The 18,046-nt window shown below is 37.4% G+C and overlaps 1 protein-coding gene across 1 annotated transcript in view; it reads left to right on the plus strand.

Moving 5' to 3' along the window:
- Positions 1-18,046, plus strand: part of LOC127410370 (ubiquitin carboxyl-terminal hydrolase 24-like) — a 169,728-nt gene that overhangs the window by 97,509 nt on the left and 54,173 nt on the right. The window contains exons 12-22 of the mRNA XM_051645590.1: positions 661-819; positions 908-1,022; positions 4,922-5,025; positions 8,345-8,452; positions 8,543-8,638; positions 8,984-9,145; positions 11,825-11,932; positions 12,042-12,191; positions 15,042-15,173; positions 16,705-16,816; positions 17,061-17,137. Of these exons, the coding sequence (XP_051501550.1) occupies positions 661-819; positions 908-1,022; positions 4,922-5,025; positions 8,345-8,452; positions 8,543-8,638; positions 8,984-9,145; positions 11,825-11,932; positions 12,042-12,191; positions 15,042-15,173; positions 16,705-16,816; positions 17,061-17,137 (1,323 nt within the window). The remainder of the gene's footprint in view (positions 1-660; positions 820-907; positions 1,023-4,921; positions 5,026-8,344; positions 8,453-8,542; positions 8,639-8,983; positions 9,146-11,824; positions 11,933-12,041; positions 12,192-15,041; positions 15,174-16,704; positions 16,817-17,060; positions 17,138-18,046) is intronic.

The following is an 18,046-nucleotide window of genomic DNA, read 5'->3' on the forward strand; positions in this document are numbered from 1 at the left end:
ACATTAGAAATAAAACATGGAAAACATTTAATACAATTTTTTTTTATTTTATTTTTTTATGTAAATATCCTAGATCGTGCTGTGTACCATTGGTGTTACGCGTACCACAGTTTGAGAACCACTAATCTAGAATATTGAGTTTATATCGTTTGTAAACCTTAGCTAGCTAGCAAGATTAGTAGCTAGCACCGACTGTAACTGCCATGGTGTCCCAAGTGGTCTCTCCACTAACAGCGGGACGATGTCCCAGCGCACCGTCCATGATCTCCACGTTCCTTTGAGCACTGCTTTATCCATTGTGCATTTTAACAGATTTGTACTGTACCCTTAATTACATTTTTTTTTTTTTCCTAATCTGTACTGTTGTGCGCTGGATACACAACCTGGCAAGTTTGGCAAAACTTCACCTTTGACATTGACCCCACCTCTAAATTCCCAGTTGGCCTTCTTTGGCCCAAGCGTAATTAGTGGGCCAAGGGCCGTTGACCCCGAGAAAGCCCCGAGGAGGCACGATGAAGCCCTGGAAGTGACAGTGAGAACGCAACTGGCCCTGGCACGCACTAGCACACCCTCATTTGGCCAGATAGTGGAAACGTGGCTAATGACTTACCTTGGACTCACCCTTTCTCTCTCTGTATTTATGTCTTGTTTTTCTCAAAGCGTTTGGTGAGTATTCCAGAGCTCTTGTCGGCCATTAAGCTCCTGTGCATGCGATTCCAGCGGGAGCTGGTTAACGTCGTGGATGACCTTCGGTTGGACATCCTCCTCCGAATGCTCAAAACCCCCCACTTCAGTGCCAAGATGAACTCCCTTAAAGAGGTTTAACATTCTTTCCACAATTTATGCAGTGGAGCTTAAATGTCTTGTTTTTTTATTCCCTTATGTTGACTGCTCTGTGCTCTGTTAGGTCACTAAACTCATTGAGGAAAGTACAGTTTCCAAGACTGTGAAGAACGCCATTGACACAGACCGACTCCTGGACTGGCTGGTAGAAAACTCAGTCCTCTCAATAGCTTTGGAAGGTAAGACGATCCCTTGTCCAGTTTAACATATGCACAGTTCAACTCATATTAATCCCAGTGCTTATTATTCTTATTTTCTTGACCTCCTTACCTTAAGAGGGAAATATCATGGAAAAGAAGGATTTTATTGCTTTTTTTAATGACCACTACAAAGGTCTTAATGGTACAGTAGCAAAAGCCTGATTCACACATACTCTTTGAGCGGGGCATGAGCAACGCAGTCCTGTTGGGCTTTCAGTGGGCTTTACAGTGGCTCTGTCTCTTCTGTGAGACAGATCTGCCACTGTGTGCAAAAAAGAAAGTTATCTCTAGATTCCTACAGCAAATATGGTCTTTCATAAGGCCATAAATTATAATTTTTGATATCGTCTATCGTTGTGGCCTTGCAAATCCAAATAACATAAATTGTTGCTTTAACCACAGTGGCGTTCAGGGTGAGCCGCGTCGCAAAAAATGGGCTCAACGCCGAAACAATCTGCTCACTGCCGCGTCTGGGATGCTACACCTTGCGGCAATATAAAGGCTGTGATCTCTTAGTATGGGTGCCGAAATTAAAACTTTTGAACCGTATGTCCTAAAATCATGGGGTTGGTGTCTGTGGATTCCTTAGGTCATGCGGACTTCAACGATACCAGTTTTTCCCATATCGGCTATACTGCCTCTCCACCATATTGACATTTAAAAAATATATATATATATATTTTTAAATACTGTACATTGTCGGATTTCAAAGAAAATTGGTTTGGGTAATCAACATCATGTCCTGATGATACTTGAGCAGTTTGGAGTCAGCGCCTCCTATAGTTAAAAAAATAACCCACACTTGTGTGCTGACTCTAACCTCAGTCTCTTTGCCACTCAATAGGCATGTCAACTGAGTGGCTCAGTGTGTTAAAGCATTGATTTATAGTTTGCAAGGTTGTGAATTCGATTCCCAGGTGGACCAGTGTTAGAGTTGATGTTATATTGTACTGGAGATCTTTGTATTGTTTACTGAATAGTTGCAGGGCTTATTACAGATAATTTCTGTTTGCAGGTTTACTTCTTATCCTCCTTTGTCTTAGTGTTGTTCTGATATACAGTATATGGGAGTGATATCTTTTGAAAGGTGTGAGAAGTTCGGAGAGAGCATCACATGTATTTCAAAAGAACACGGTCTGTTTAGCATTGTTATCATGCTACATGCTATGATAGCTGGTCGGTTAGCATGCTAACTTTAGGGTTTTCTGTATTTATAAGGCTATTTGATCACAATGCTATCCATAGGGCAACATTAGCTTAGCATGCTAATAAGTTAGCATGCTATCCAATGCATTTGTAATGGTATTTGATCACAATGCTATCCATAGGAAACATAAGCTTAGCATGCTAATCAGTTAGCATTTTCCAAATCAGCCATAGAGTCTCCGCTATATTGAATAAAAAAAAAGAAAGAAAAAAATGATAAATCTTTATGAAAATCAGTGTGTTAAAGCACTGGTTTATTGTTCAAAAGGTCGTGGGTTCAAATCCCCACCTCTGCAAGTCATTCTGTTAAAAGTTCTGGTGAGTTTTGTATTGGCTTAATGAATGGTTGCTGAATTTGATCTCTTTTGATCCCAGCGGCTGAGTGGAGCAGTAGTTAGAGCCATGAAATGTCAAAAAGAAGATTCCCGGTTGGATCCCCACCTCATCAAGTCATGCATTACAAATGTGTGTAGTTGTGGAGATTTTTGTATTGTGCTTACTGAATGTAGGCAGGGCTTTTCCCCCAAAAAATGTTGATTTGCATATTTAAGTTACATGACTATAAAGTTGATCATGGTAAACTCTATGCTCGGCTGTCATTCCTCTAAGCTTGGTATGTCTCTTTGTTGACTGCAATGTTGTGGCTGTGTGGTGTAGTGGATAGCACACTGAACTGTGGAACGGAAAGTTGTGGGTTCAGATCCATCCATGTGATCTGTGCTTGCTCTTTGAGATCTTTGGGTTGTGCAGTGGTTGCCATGCTGGTGCTTGTCCCCATAATTGCTGCTTGCAGCTATGTTATTAAATATTATTATTATTATTATTATTACGTTGAATCTTCATTTTACCATACAGTAGTAATATATTTCTGTTGCAGTTTCTTCAGTTTCACGCTTTTATTATGGTGGAAGACCGAGTGAAGCCCCTTCAGTTTGTATCTTTAAGCAAAGAATTCTGTTGAGCAAATTATGGGTTTTCGGTCACCCGTTTAGTCATGCTGTCAACTTTTGGGCCATGTGTAGTGTTTTCATAATCAATCAAAGATTTTGTGACTGAGTTGAAGATTTGATTGCTGGCTTAATGTAATAAACATATGAATCCATGAGAGAGGAGACCATGCTACTAAATCGATTGTGACGTTTAATATACAGTAGTTAGATTTTAGGCCTAATCTATGAATTAAGAATGTAGATATAAACATGAAATTAGACAACCCAAACAAGACCAACACTGACTGATACACAAAGCACAAAGAAAATACCTGTACAGTCCAGAAATGAGAAATATAACAGATATGTTATGAGGATGATATGAAGTAGACCGTTTTAAATCAACGGCTCTGAAAATAATAATGGCCATAGTGATTTTGCTTCCTTTCATATCTAACGGCATTAGCATTTCGAATTAATGTTTACGTTTTGAAACATTGCCTAATTAGGCTAAATGTTTACTTGCATTTTGGATACTGAGCAGCTCAGATTTCCAGCCATGTGCATAACCGAGGTTTAACAAAGTTTGTTACATTTCCTTAAGTGCTTCATCTCAAAAGGCGAAATAATAAGAAAAATGCCCTTTTTAAAAATATTTTTATTTTTATTTTTTTATTTTTTTTACTGTGGGAACAATAATTGCGCTCTGTCCATTTCGAGTGTGCATGCACACTAAACAGTGTCTACGCTGCACAGAGAGAGATGGATTTACAGTCCAATTAATTAATTAAAATGTTGCACAAGATGTGCAATCCCACTACAAAATTCATGAAGTGGTCTCTTTTTCCCTGAAATTTCCTACACATTGGTAATTGATGCTGCTAAGACACTTGGTAAAGACCGAGGACAGTTCTAGGAGCGCGTGCTCAAGTTCTGCGTGCTCTTGTGCGCTCACGCGACTGACTTGGAGCGCCCAGTATATTATGCGCTCACGCGTCTTTACAATCTAAATATAAACACGCTCGCTTGTCCCCGAGTGCTTGTTTAGAGGGTTTTGTTCGCTCTGTGTATTTTTTTTTTTTTGGTGCTCTCACTTGTTGTCTGCTTGCACTAATGTTATAAATGGAGCACTGGCCCAATCGGGAAAGTGAAAGTTCTAGCAGCTGGCCCGAATCTCTCTCACACTGGCCCTGGGCCATCGGGCAGTCCTTATTGTCGAGCCCTGCAGTGGATCAGCAACAGGCTTCACACATTCACTTTGAGGCATGCAGCACATGCAGACTGTACATTTATTGAATGAAATTTCAGCCTTTTGTGGTTTATTAATCACACTAGGGCATATTATGATTTTCATTTAAATAATTTTGCTTTCATTTTATACCAAATAGGTCAAATTCCGTGACACTCCGCGTTTCATCATTAATTCCATTTTACGTTTGGATTCTGCAGTTCCATCCATGTTTTCCACATTAAAGAAATCATAGGGCCCTACTAAGACAGCATAGAAACTTCCTTATGTGGATGCACACACTCTTGTACTGAGTGAGCATCTATGTGTTAAAGTGTTCATTAGCCAGAATCTCAAACTGTCGCTTTGTGCTTGAAGTGACTCTGCCTTTCACCTCACCCACTCATTTGTGTCATCTCTTTATTAAATTCTAAATTTATTAAATGCCTCTTTGACAACTTTCTCTTTCCTCACTTTCTCTCTTAATCCCTGTCTCTCTCTTTCTGTGCTTGTAGGAAACATTGACCAGGCCCAGTACTGTGACAGAATAAAGGGAATCATTGAACTGTTGGGCAGTAAGCTCTCATTGGATGAGCTCTCCAAAATATGGAAAATACAGGTGAGCTCGGTTTTTCTAGATATTCATCAGATCATTGTTCCCAGATCAACTTCAACCCAGATAGCACACGTACATCTCCGTCTATTTTAGATATTTTCATCTGGAAAGCATCACAATCTAATAAACATCTGCTAAATATCCTAAAAAGATCAGATTTACAAACACTTTAAATCATAAATGTCTCAGACATTTGTTTAATGTCTCATTGACATCCGAGACATACTTATTGACATACATCTTGTAGACGTATTGCAGATGAGTAAACAACATCAAAAAAATAAGTCTTCCAGATGTAAACATATGCCTCAAATAGACGTCTGGCTGATGTAAGTGTATCAGGGAAGCCACACACTTCTGATATTGCTTCGTCACAATCCCAGTGTGGAGCTGAAACTGTTTTAAGTTCATAGCAGCACAAAAGAGATTTGCTAGCCCACAGAAGCCACAAATGTTTTGTTTCGGTCTTGTTTTCCTATCTTAACAAATCTTTAGTTTTTCTTGAATAATCTTGAGATAAAAAAAGATAACTTACCAGTATTAACCCTTTAAAGTTGGATTTTAAACTCGCCGAGAAAAAATTATCAAAATGTTAATAACTACAGTCTTCACCAACACAAAATAGGTATCATTTTAAAACTGAGAAGCTGTACTTTACAATGCATGTAGGCATTATGACCAAAACTGAACAAGTGCTTTGAAATTTGCAGACAAATCAGAAGTGTTCCATTTTGATAATTTATTAACAATTTTGCACTGTATATATTTTATTGTAATCGGTAAAAACATCTGAGCAACTGATCAAATACCCATGTGTCATATGTCCTTGAAAAGCTCTCAAAGATTCAAATACAACGAGCCTATTTGTTTTACTCACAGACAAAAATATAGCGAGTAATAACTAATTACATGTCTTTGACAAACATGTTACATGTAAACAGGTATTGCTTATAAGTTGCATTTTTGCTGATAACTTCACAAAAAATAAACGGAACATAAAATATCATATACAGTTACTTGGAGGGAATTCCCGTTAAAACGAGCCCACACACAACGTAATTGGTTGCATAGATCATAGGGTTGCACGGTATACCGGTACTAACGAAATATTGCGATACCAAATTACATTTAAATGGTACGATATTATCTTGTTAATTTCGGTACCATATTGAAGTATGCTGCCATTAGCTAAATGTAATGTAACGTGAGAGTTTTGAGATTAAATCGAAGTCCATTTGAAAATAATAATAAAAAAGCCTCTGTATGGCCAAGTGTGATCATTAAACAGCAGAAGGATGTAATTTAATTAAATAATATACAGTCACATACGCCGCATGCCACAGTATGAGAGGCGCCCCTCTGCTCTGTCATCTCCTTCACACACACACAGGCACTCATTTGAACGCACGCATGCACACACACAAACACACACATAAACGCAACACACACTACTAATGCTTGATTTTCATGCAGTGTGTCCAATAGTATCCATCTGCAGAGCCACAGATCAGTGTGTTTAGTGTATAAACGGCTGTGAACTCTCAAATGAACTCTTTCATGGTTGCAGCTCGGAGATTTCAGCTCGCGAGTCACGGGAAGCTTGATATAACAAATACTTCACATACAGGAGGAACTTCAAAGATCTTTCAAAATAAAAGTCACGCTGAAAAGAGAGCTCTATTCAACTGCTTGCGTGAAATTTAAGACATTACAACAGAAAAATATTACTACTGTATAGAAGTGTACTATTCAAAGCAGTCGCAATAATACTCATTGTAACAATAATATAATATTAAATGATTATATTATTAGTATTATTATCTGTAAGCAACATCACATAAGCAAATGTACTGAATATCAGTATGTTGTGATTCAAACTTGGCAGCCTTTTGCCTCTGGTAATCAGATTGTTTTCATTTAATGTTGTCATTAATACTGTAAAGCTCTGTTGTGCATCTTTTTTTATTTTATTTTTTTATTTATTTATTTATTTTACCAAAAATAATTGTATATTATTTTGAATAGCATTATATTTTCATTTGATTCAAGCTGTACAGTATGTATTTGATTAAACACAATTTGAACATTTAATTCAAATTAAAAAAAACATTTAACATGGAATCCAGAATTAAAACAGAAAAGGCATAATTTGTATCTATAAGACTTTATGCAGTTCTTTTTGTCAATAATTTTCTATGTAATTTCATCAAAACCTGAGTTTTTTTTATTTGTTGCCTAAGTATCGAGTTAGTATCGATACCGAGGTACCAGGGCTGGTATTGTACCGAAGCCAAAATTTTGGTATCAGAGCAACCCTAATAGATCATAAGATAATCAAAACGAAGCACAATGTGCACACATTGCATAATGTGCTATCTGGCTAAAAACACATTCGCTTTCCTGGATCCGATGACTTCCTCGGAAATGATGTAGTACGTTGTCCATTGCATTGAACACTAAACCAATCATATTAGGATTCAGATCGCTGCAACTAGAGGTGGAAGTCATCTAAATATGGGCAGAGAGGATCGTCCACTCTAAATACATACGTTATGGCCACCAGATGTCACCAAGTACATGCCACAGACTCAATGATGACTCAAATGACACAGAATGGAACTCAATGAGATCTCATTACTCATGCCAGCATGCTTTGGAAGGAGAGCATACCTTTAGTCATTGTTGTAATTGCATGTGTAAATAGTTTATATGTACAATTATGTTTTATTTGTTTGGAGAGGTTTTGTACACTTGGAAAAGTTTTGGACACTAGGATAAATTATTTTTGTAAACTATAACTTTTGATTGCTTTGTTGTATCAACACAGAATTTCACTCCATTACAGGTGACATGATTGGGAACAAAACAAAAGTTTTACAGAGCTACCTTATTTACACCCTGAGATATACAATGTCAAATCAGAAAAAAAGTAAATTTTTGGCTCAAGTTTTTTGGGGATTTTTCTTTACACATTGTATTTATATTATTTCTATATTTTCTATATATTGAATTATTGTGTATACTGAAACACGCTCAAAGAGCATGTCTACCAAAATGATGAATGGCAGAATAAAGAAATGAACTGCATTAGATGATTTTTTTTATTTTAATAGCTTTTTGTTAGCTGGAGGGTTTGCCCATTAAAAATTGGTTTTGCTCAAAAAAGTAGAGGAAATATTACCAGTTCTTTACAAACCTTTGCAATGTAAACTTTTTTTTTTTAGTTGTGGCTTAAAAAGGTCTTGTTAAACTGGAGTTTGTAGAATTTGGCTATATACAGTATGTGTGTCCATTAAGTGTATGTGTGCTCTTTTGAATCCAGGCTGGCCAGTCGTCCACTGTGATTGAAAACATCCACACCATCATCGCCGCCGCTGCCGTCAAATTCAACTTCGACCAGCTCAGCCACCTCTTTGTCCTCATACAGAGAGTAAGATCACTGCAGTGTTGTTTGTCTTCACCTTTGGAGTCTTTAATCTCTTTGAGCTGTGTTCTGTGACAGTGTTATGTGTGTTTTTAGAGCTGGGAAGTGGAGAGTGATCGTGTGAGACAGAAGCTTCTGAGTCTGATTGGACGGATCGGCAGGGAGGCTCGCTCCGAGGCGACCACCGGAAAGGTGCATGTCTATTTCCGTCACTTTTTGTGTAGCAACTGAAAGTTGTACTTTACGCCAGCTTACATCTGCCTAGCTGCTACTAAACTACATTTCTAAAATGTGACAATCTGATGTACATTTCTTATATAGTTTCATAGCCTTACTGAAAACTGACTCAGTAAGTTACGTTATTATTGTTCATACCTTTGCTGAGAAAGAAATGTAGAGACCGGAATTCTTGGTACTTTAAATGAATACCCCTGCACTAGTTAATACTTAGTAAACTGATTGACCATCTCTTTATGAACACTGAATAGTTTTGGGGTGAAAATGTTTCTGTGTGGTTTTGTGTCGTGTGTTTGTCAGGTGTTGGAGGTATTGTGGGAGTTGGCCCATCTCCCCACGCTGCCCACCACTCTAGTGCAACAGGCTCTGGAGGAGCATCTCACCATCCTTAGCGATGCATACGCAGTCAAAGAAACCATCAAGAAGAACTACATCATTAAATGCATTGAGGACATCAAGAAGGTGAGCTAATACCATTGCTCCCACAATACCCCAAACTCTACCCCTCCTGAGGGTGCAATACTCTCGGCATGAGCATTTTGAAAAGTTTAACTTTGTAAAGGAGCAACAGTTTTGAATGACTAATCTGTTCTTTGTATTTTTTTTTGCTTCTATCAATGAACATTGCGAAAAATGAATTTGTTTTTTTCTGTCTTGTCTTACAGTAAAAATATCTTAGCAGCAAATTTGTATAACATAATACTCAATTTAGCTTCTCAAATTAAATGTTTTTTTGTATTTTTAGAGAAAATATCTTGAATTGAATGGTGTAATCCACTTACATTTTGTAAATATTTATGCTTAAAACAGGTTTTAACCTCCTGAGGCCTGAGCATGACTGCTGTGTGCACTTCATATTTCCCTTTTTGATTTGTAACTAGAAGCACCTAATAAACATGCAAAAAAAAAAAAGCAAATAGTTTTCCTAAAAATGTATGGCAACATATATGGACAGCAGGAATAAGTTGTGAAATTTTAAATAATACCAAGATATAGAAAGAGAGTTTTGTTTTTTTATCAAATTGTTTGTTTCCAGGAGTGTTGGTTATTCATGTTTTTGAGATGTTACAAACAGTACATCAGAAGTTAGCATAATCAATTCTGATTCAAAGTAATGGCCAGCATCATCCAATCACTGCCAACCATGTTAAAATTACATTTTACATGATAAATTCTGAATTTATGTACTGATTACCATTGTCCAATGTCTGCCAAACATGTTGAGTGATCTAAACATCATCTGCTGCATGAAACTGAACTTTAGACCGGATTTTAGGAGTGAATGCACTTAGCTGCATAGAGAGCAATAGGATGCTTCCTTGCTACCTGTTTAGTGAATGACTTAACCTCCAGTATGCTGTCTGTCTGCACTGGTCTCAGAACAGTTCGAAAATGCTCCTTATTTTCATCCTAACTCCATATAAAACCTCTGAAAGCAACATTTTTCAGCTTTTGGATGAACCCATTGATTCTCAATGTGATGTAAATAAAGGATTGCTAAGGAAAACATGCGTTTAACTACACATTAGTTAACATTGTGTTTAGAAGTGTGGCGCTTCGCAATAAATCGCTAAAAATGTCATATCTGATGAAACTAGAGACTCTAACCTTTTGACTCAAACAGGTTTCAGTGTAAAAACTTAATTAGCTTTCTTACCAGATGTAGTTTTGATAAACTCTGCTGTGGTCGGCGCCATGTTGTTTTGTCACATGACTCCATATGTCGAAAGTTTAAACCATTAATGACAGCCCAGAGTTCCCTGAACTGAGATCAGTCAGTATAAATGAATTTAAATTATACGTTGCGTATAGCGAAGCCAAAATACAATGTCCACACATGTTAAGTAAGTAAGGTTAAGGATGTTTAGCTATTATTACAGAAAAAAACAATAGAGGTCCCACCTACTGCTATAGTTTGAAATAATATTTAGTATTTATTTTCAGTTTCAGGAATTTACTTGTTTAATTGGATAGATATTTTAATGGAAAACAAGACAAAAATACTAATTATGAAATTGATTATTAAATATGTATTATTTTTTTATTTAATTATGAAAAGCCATTTCTGGCTTGCTTCTAGTTGTTTGAATTGGAGTGAGGTTCTCAAACTTTTATTCCACCCCTCTGCTTTGCACTTTATATACTGAAGATTATGGCAAGTAAAACACAAAATACACACTCACATAGAAACACAATTACACACATTTTCAAGCTTCCTGGCTTCTCTCTCAGTCTAGAATCTGTGCAGTGGGCCATTTTGAGAGCTGATCTCAGAGTTTAAAGGTGCTGTTCTGTCTCTTGCAGTAGAAATACATTTTTGCACTCTAATTTCAGCTTGCCTCACCTCACCTCACCCCAACACACACACACACATTTGATCAATCTTTGTGCTTCCACCTCTGGTGTGATTTGGGTGCCGTTTACCTGCCGTCTCTACACTGGCATATGCTCTTATTGGCGCTCACTGAATACAAACTGAAGTTTATTTCTTTAGATACAAATACAGAAGGAATCAAAGTCTCCCAGAGAGACACAGGTCTCTTTTCTTACTGGCTCCTGGGGCAAGAAGAAACCAAGCTTTTTAGCACGTTCTAAAGTAAGAGAAGACCCAACACTGACCAACCGTAACTCAATCTCACAAGAACAGAATGTGATTTGCAAACTGATGATTGCCAATTGGTTTATGGGGTAGGACTGTAAAGATCTAAGATATATGTGATTTACAAAGGGCACTTCTAGGGTTTGCTCTCTTGACTGTTGACTGTTGGCTTCAATCTGTTATTGGACAATTTGCAACTTTGATCAGATCAGAGACTAACCAAAGTCTGGGTTGATGGATGGAGATTCCAAGGCATAAATGTGCAGTGTGTGATATGGCTGATGTTATTAAAGGGTTAGTTCACCAAAAAATTAAAAATTCTGTCATCATTTGGGCTGGTAAGCTTCAAAAATGACATAAAAGTACTGAAACAGTAGTCCCTTTGGTCATGACATTGTGCACTCGTTTGAAGCCATACTATAGCTTTTTGTTAGGAACAGGCCACGATTTAAGTTATTCACAGAATTTTCATTTTTGGAGTGAACTATCCTTTGATGCTCCATCGCTGCATCGTTTACTCATTGTATCTGTGTGTATTGTAGTCATCTCAGCAGAGTAATCCTCAAACGGTCTGGGTTGTTCCAGCTTTAAGACAACTTCATGAGATCACACGGTCCTTTATCAAACAGACCTACCAGAAACAGGACAAGGTGAGTGTATACAATGTACCAAAGGAGCATATAAAATGTTAATCTCATCCCTGATGCTTTATAAAGTTTTATTAACCTGCAATATTCTTTGTAACATCTCCTCTGTTAGAGTATAATCCAGGACCTGAAGAAGAACTTTGAGATAGTGAAGCTGATCACAGGGTCTCTGGTGTCATGTCATCGCTTGGCTGTGTCTGCCTCTGGATCAAACGGTCTGTCTGGATCCACGCTGGTGGATGGACGATACTCCTATCAGGAGGTGTGCCAGGGTACCCGCGGGTCCTTAAAAAGTCATAAATGTACTTTTTGTATTTAAGGCCATAAAAAGTCTTAAATACACTGCCTGGCAAAAAAAAAAAAAAAAAAAAGTTGTCGCCGTTTGGATTTAAAAAAAGCAGATACTTAAGAACCTATGATTGGATCATTATTGCAGTGATTAATATGTTTCAGCTGGCAACAGTTCTTTTAACCCTAACTGATAGAGTGTGTAGCTGCTCATTTCTTAAACAACCATGTCGGACGACGTATCATGTGTTCATGGAAAAATTTTACTATGTTTCAGAAGGGACAAATTATTGGCCTGTATCAAGCAAAGAAAACAACTAAGGAGATTGCTGAAATCACTGGAATTGGGTTAAGAACTGTCCAATGCATTATTAAAACCTGGAAGGATAGTGGTGAACCACCGGCTTTGTGGAAGAAACGTGGTCGGAAAGAAATCTTGAATGATCATGATCGGAGATCACTAAAATTCTTGGTGAAGTCACATCGTAAATAATTGACAGTAGAGCTCACGGCTATGTTTAAGAGTGAAAGTAAGAGCATTTACACACACACAATACGACGAGAACTTATTGGACTGGGACTAAACAGCTGTGTGGCCACATGAAAGCCACTTGTTAGTGAGGCTAATCAGAAAAAATGACTTCAATTTGCTAGAGAGTATAAAGATTGGACTGTGGAGCTATGGACAACGGTCATGTGGTCTGAAGAGTCCAGATTTACCCTATTCCAAAGCAATGGACGTGTCAGGGTAAGAATGGAAGACCATGAAGTGATGCACCCGTCATGGGCACCACTGTACAAGCCTCTGGAGGCAGTGTTATGATCTGGGGTTTCTTCAGTTGGTCACATCTAGGCTCAGCAATGTTATGCGGCAATAAAATGAAGTCCGCTGACTACCTGAATGTACTGAATGACCAAGTTATCCCATCAATGGATTTTTTTCTTCCCTGATGGCACGGACATATTCCAGGATGACAATGCCAAGATTAATCAGGCTCAAATTGTGAAAGAGTGGTTCAGGGAGCATGAGGAATAATTTTCACACATGAGTTGGCCATCACAGAGTCCTAACCTTAACCTCATTGAAAGTCTTTGGGACTTTGTGGTTCGACTCTCCTGTCATCAGTACAATATCTCTGCCAAAAATGAATGCAACTCTGGATGGAAATAAATGTTGTGACGTTACATAAGGTTGTTAAAACAATGCCACAACGAATGTGTGCCGTAATCAATCCTAAAGGCAGTCCAACAAAATATTAGAGTATGTGTCTTTTTTTTGGCCAGGCAGTGTTTCGTAAATAAATGACAAGAAGTCTTAAATTTCGTTTATGAGGTCTTAACTTTTGGTGCGTGAATAGAGGAGATGCTTAACGGAATCTGCACGAGAAATCGGCTCTTCGCGTCTCTCTCTCTCTCTCTCTCTCTCTCTCTCTCTCTCTCTCTCTCTCTCTCTCTCTCTCTCTCTCTCTCTCTCTCTCTCTCGTGCAGCCAGTATTTCGCAGCTCATGCTTGAGTTTAGTGTGAGTGCACGCAGGGAAGTGTAATCAAGTGCATTTGTACTGAACCTGTGATGTTACAGATGTATGAACCTTCATAAATCTATTAATCCAAAATGTAAATGACGTTATATTGTGTCTCTGTAAATGAGTGATGTGATAAACACTATCGCTCCTGTTAATAATCAATATAGCTGTCAACGTTGCAATTTTGCAAGTGAGCGAGGTTGGAGGGTCTTGTTTAGACTCCTTTAAAATTGTGGTGCTTCCTTATTTTACAGCACCTTTGACAAGAAAGGCAGTATAGCAAAAATGCTTTGTGTAAAGCTAACAGAACTACACAGCTGCAGTGTTACATCTGTTACATGTCTCATCTCCATTTCTGTAGAGTTCCATCTGACATATACAGGTATTTTCTCTGCCATGTGAATCAGTCAATTTTAATAAGTTTCTAATAATATACATAATATTAATATAATAATAATAAATATTTAACTATCAATTATACACATAAAATGAAAATATATTATCTATCTTTGTTATATAGTATATAATCTGTTTTCAATATACATCTTAACAGTATTGACTTGTACTAATTATACTGATGAAAATTGTCATCTAGAGTAAATTCTAGAGACTGTTGTGTGTGAAAATCCCAGGAGATCATCAGTTACAGAAATACTCAGACCAGCCCATCTGGCACCAACAATCATCCATGCGATTATCTAATCAGCCAATTGTGTGGCAGCAGTGCAGTGCATAAAATCATGCAGATACGTCTCAGTGATTTGGGGCGTGGCATGATTGTTGGTGCCAGGTGGGCTGGTTTGAGTATTTCTGTTACTGCTGATCTCAGAGAATGACCAGACTGGTTCGAACTGACAAAGTCTACGGTAACTCCGATAACCACTCTGTACAATTGTGGTGAGAAGAATAGGGTTAGCGCTGTTTTGGCGGCACGAGGGGGACCTGCACAATATTAGGCAGGTGGTTTTAATATTGTGGCTGATCGGTGTATATATATGCGTTAATTCAATTATCAATACATTTCATTACAATTCTCAATGCATTAATGTTGTAACTGCGAGATTTGGTGAGACGTTCAGAGGGAAAGTTCAGTGTAATTCAGCATTGCCTATGGCAAGCAAATATGCAAAAGAAAATCAATTTGTGATTTTCTAGTATTATTTTTAATAGTTGATTATTTGGTGCTGAAAGAGTACTCGATTAATTGATTACTTGTGCACATCCCAATGATGATTGGTAAGAATCCAGAAGAGAAGTTTTTGTCTACATGATTAAATATTTTTTTCCCCATCTTTTTCAAGTATTTGGAGGGTCACTTGAAGTTCCTTGCGTTCTTCCTGCAAGAGGCCAGTCTGTACCTTGTCTGGAATAGAGCCAAAGAGATCTGGGAATGCCTGGTGTCCGGCATGGACGTGTGCGAGCTGGATCGAGAGGTGTGCTGATTATATTCACATCATTTCCATTTGAGTTTCCAGGGTCCAAATCTAATTTGTGAATGTGCCTATTGTTATATATAGCACTGTATGTGTCATAATGGCCATTTTGGTAACACCCCTGGGCAGCTATTTTCAGGGTTCCCGCGGTCATGGAAAACCTGGAAAGAAATCTGGGAATTTTACATTTATGATTTCGAGGTCATGGAAGTTGACAAAATCCTAAAAAGTTATGGAAACTTCTATAGTGAATTTACATTTTTCTTTTAGTTAAGCTTGGCTTTGTGAGTGCAATCTATAAAATGATTATTATAAATGCTTCCAGTCATCACAAATGAGTGGTACAGCTCCTTATCTACTTCAATAGAGAAAGATATCTCTTATATGCAACATGGGTGGTCAGAAAGAAAATATTCAAGATCTGTATTACAGTACATTGTGTTGAAGGGAAGTTGCCACTGTTTTAATTGAATTTGATATGTTTTATGCTGCTATCTTTTTAATTAAATGGGTGTGGCATTTGGCATTATAGTGCTGTGATATTGAAAAATGTATTGACAGTTGACTAATTTTGCTGGTGAAAAACAATGCTGGTCTGTAGGACGGGGTAAAAGTATCGATTTTCCAATGCATCGCAATCTTCGTTTGAACAATTTCTATATCTTTATTCTATGCGCAACCCTCTACAACACAAGTAAATCTCTCACATATGTGAACAAATATTGCTCTATGTGACTAAAAATGTCCATGATTAGCCACTGGCTGGTTAACTTTCAGATTTCACTCACCAGTGATTGAGTAGTATAGTGGTGAAGAACTTCCGCAACGACATATTTTCATTGCGTGTTGAGAGTAAAAGTTTGGTTTGACTCGTTCTGTGTCCAAAGACGAGATCAATTTGTCACTGAATAATGTCTCTAAGTTCAGTTCTTTACAGTCAGTTTTTGATTAAAAACAACACAAAAAAATAAATAATAATAATTCTAATCACACACAGCACAGATGCGCTAAATAAACCATCCTCTCTCGTTAATACGTGCCCACTGGCTGATGCCAGTAGTCTTAAAGAGACAGTACCGATTAAGCAGGTGTTCTACATATCAATGTAAATACTTGTAAATACTACAAATTATGCAAGTAAACTATAAAAATGTAACAAAAAATATATTCAATATAATACATGCAATTTCAAGACATTAATTGATGGAATATACTGAATGTGAACATTTTCCAAAAGCTAAAATGTGACCAATATGATGAAAAAATAATTTGTAAAATGTATGTTTTCAAGTTGTTCCTAGAATTGTTACCTAGAAGGTTAGAATGTTCCCTGTATAATTACCAGCATTAGCTGAGAGAGAATTTCTTTGATATTAAGCATAATAGATATTGTAACTGAAATATACCCATATGAATCAATATTGAATCGGGACCAAATCTAATCTGGAAATCTGTATCAATACCCAGCTCTACTGATCTGTTTGGGTATTAGTAGTATTTTTAAATGGGTTTCATTTCTCTCATCCTGCAGATGTGTTTTGAATGGTTTACTAAAGGACAACATGATCTAGAAAGTGACGTTCAACAGCAGCTCTTTAAAGAAAAGATCCTCAAACTGGAGCCTTATGAGATCACTATGAATGGTAAGCGTTTAACCACAGCTTTCACTCACTGTTTCCACTGAAAGTCACAATATTACCACATCACATAAATATAGAGCCATGGAGTGTGGCACGTCTTCTGTACTGAAATTGTAGCAGGAAGCCACTGTTATATTTAACCTCACATTAAAGTGGCCTCATTAGCTGCATGGTGCGTAGATACAATACGTGCAGTGGCTCTATGTGTGAGTGAGTTTTTTTTTGTTGGTTTATTGCTGTTTTACAGGGTTTAACCTTTTCAAGACCTTCTTTGAGAATGTGAACCTCAGTGACCACCGTCTCAAACGGCAGGGAACACAACTGGTATGACATTCACTCTCTCTCAAGAAAACAATATTGTAATAAAATTAGAGCTGTCAAAATTAATGCGTTAAAGCATGCGATTAATTTAAAAGGTTTAACGCGTTTATTTTCACGGTTTAATGCATTTACCGTTAATACAGCATAAACACTGGTTAGAAGGGTGGAAACTTTGCGATGTGTCCGCCCGGAGTCATTACACTGACGCACACTTCACAAACACACGAGACAGCCGTGCCAGTGATCAAATGATGGAGAAAGGAGCTCTTGACACTATTTGTTGTACAAAACAAGCCCAGATGGGACTTGTGATAGAAAATAAGTATTTTTCAGCCTAAGTAAGGTGCATTTTAATTACCACAGAAGCATGCCAAGTCTTGACTATCACCAAAACGCAGAATGAGAAGTTTTTTGTCTACAAGCTCTTTTCATGTGAAGTTCAAAGCGGCGCTTGACACTGACGTTGATGCCCTGACGCGAATCGTGAATGCGGCTTCATGATTGCTGTAGCAAAGCTGATAACTACTGTCTACCGGCAGATTCATATTGTGGAGGATGACAGTTTAAGAGATTTAATGCTCACTGCAATGAATGTGCAACCTATGTGGGGACTTGTTCTTTTAATTAGTCAAATTCCCAATTAGTCTTTGGGAAATGTTTAATGTTACTTGAATTGGTGCTATTTTAGTACATTTCTATCTTTATACTGTGGAAGGCTTTGTTTGGAAAATTTTAATAAAGCATTATATTGTTATAAATTGTTTTGTTTCCTGTCCTAAGAAGGAAATAAATGTATTTTGATAGGAAAAGAATTCTATTTAGTCAGATTTCAGCACTTCTGTTATTAATCACAATTAACTACGAAAAATTATGTGATTAATCGCAATTAAAAAATGTAGTCGACTGACAGCA

The sequence above is a fragment of the Myxocyprinus asiaticus genome, chromosome 19 (assembly GCF_019703515.2).
Source record: "Myxocyprinus asiaticus isolate MX2 ecotype Aquarium Trade chromosome 19, UBuf_Myxa_2, whole genome shotgun sequence".
Taxonomy (NCBI): Eukaryota; Metazoa; Chordata; class Actinopteri; order Cypriniformes; family Catostomidae; genus Myxocyprinus; species Myxocyprinus asiaticus.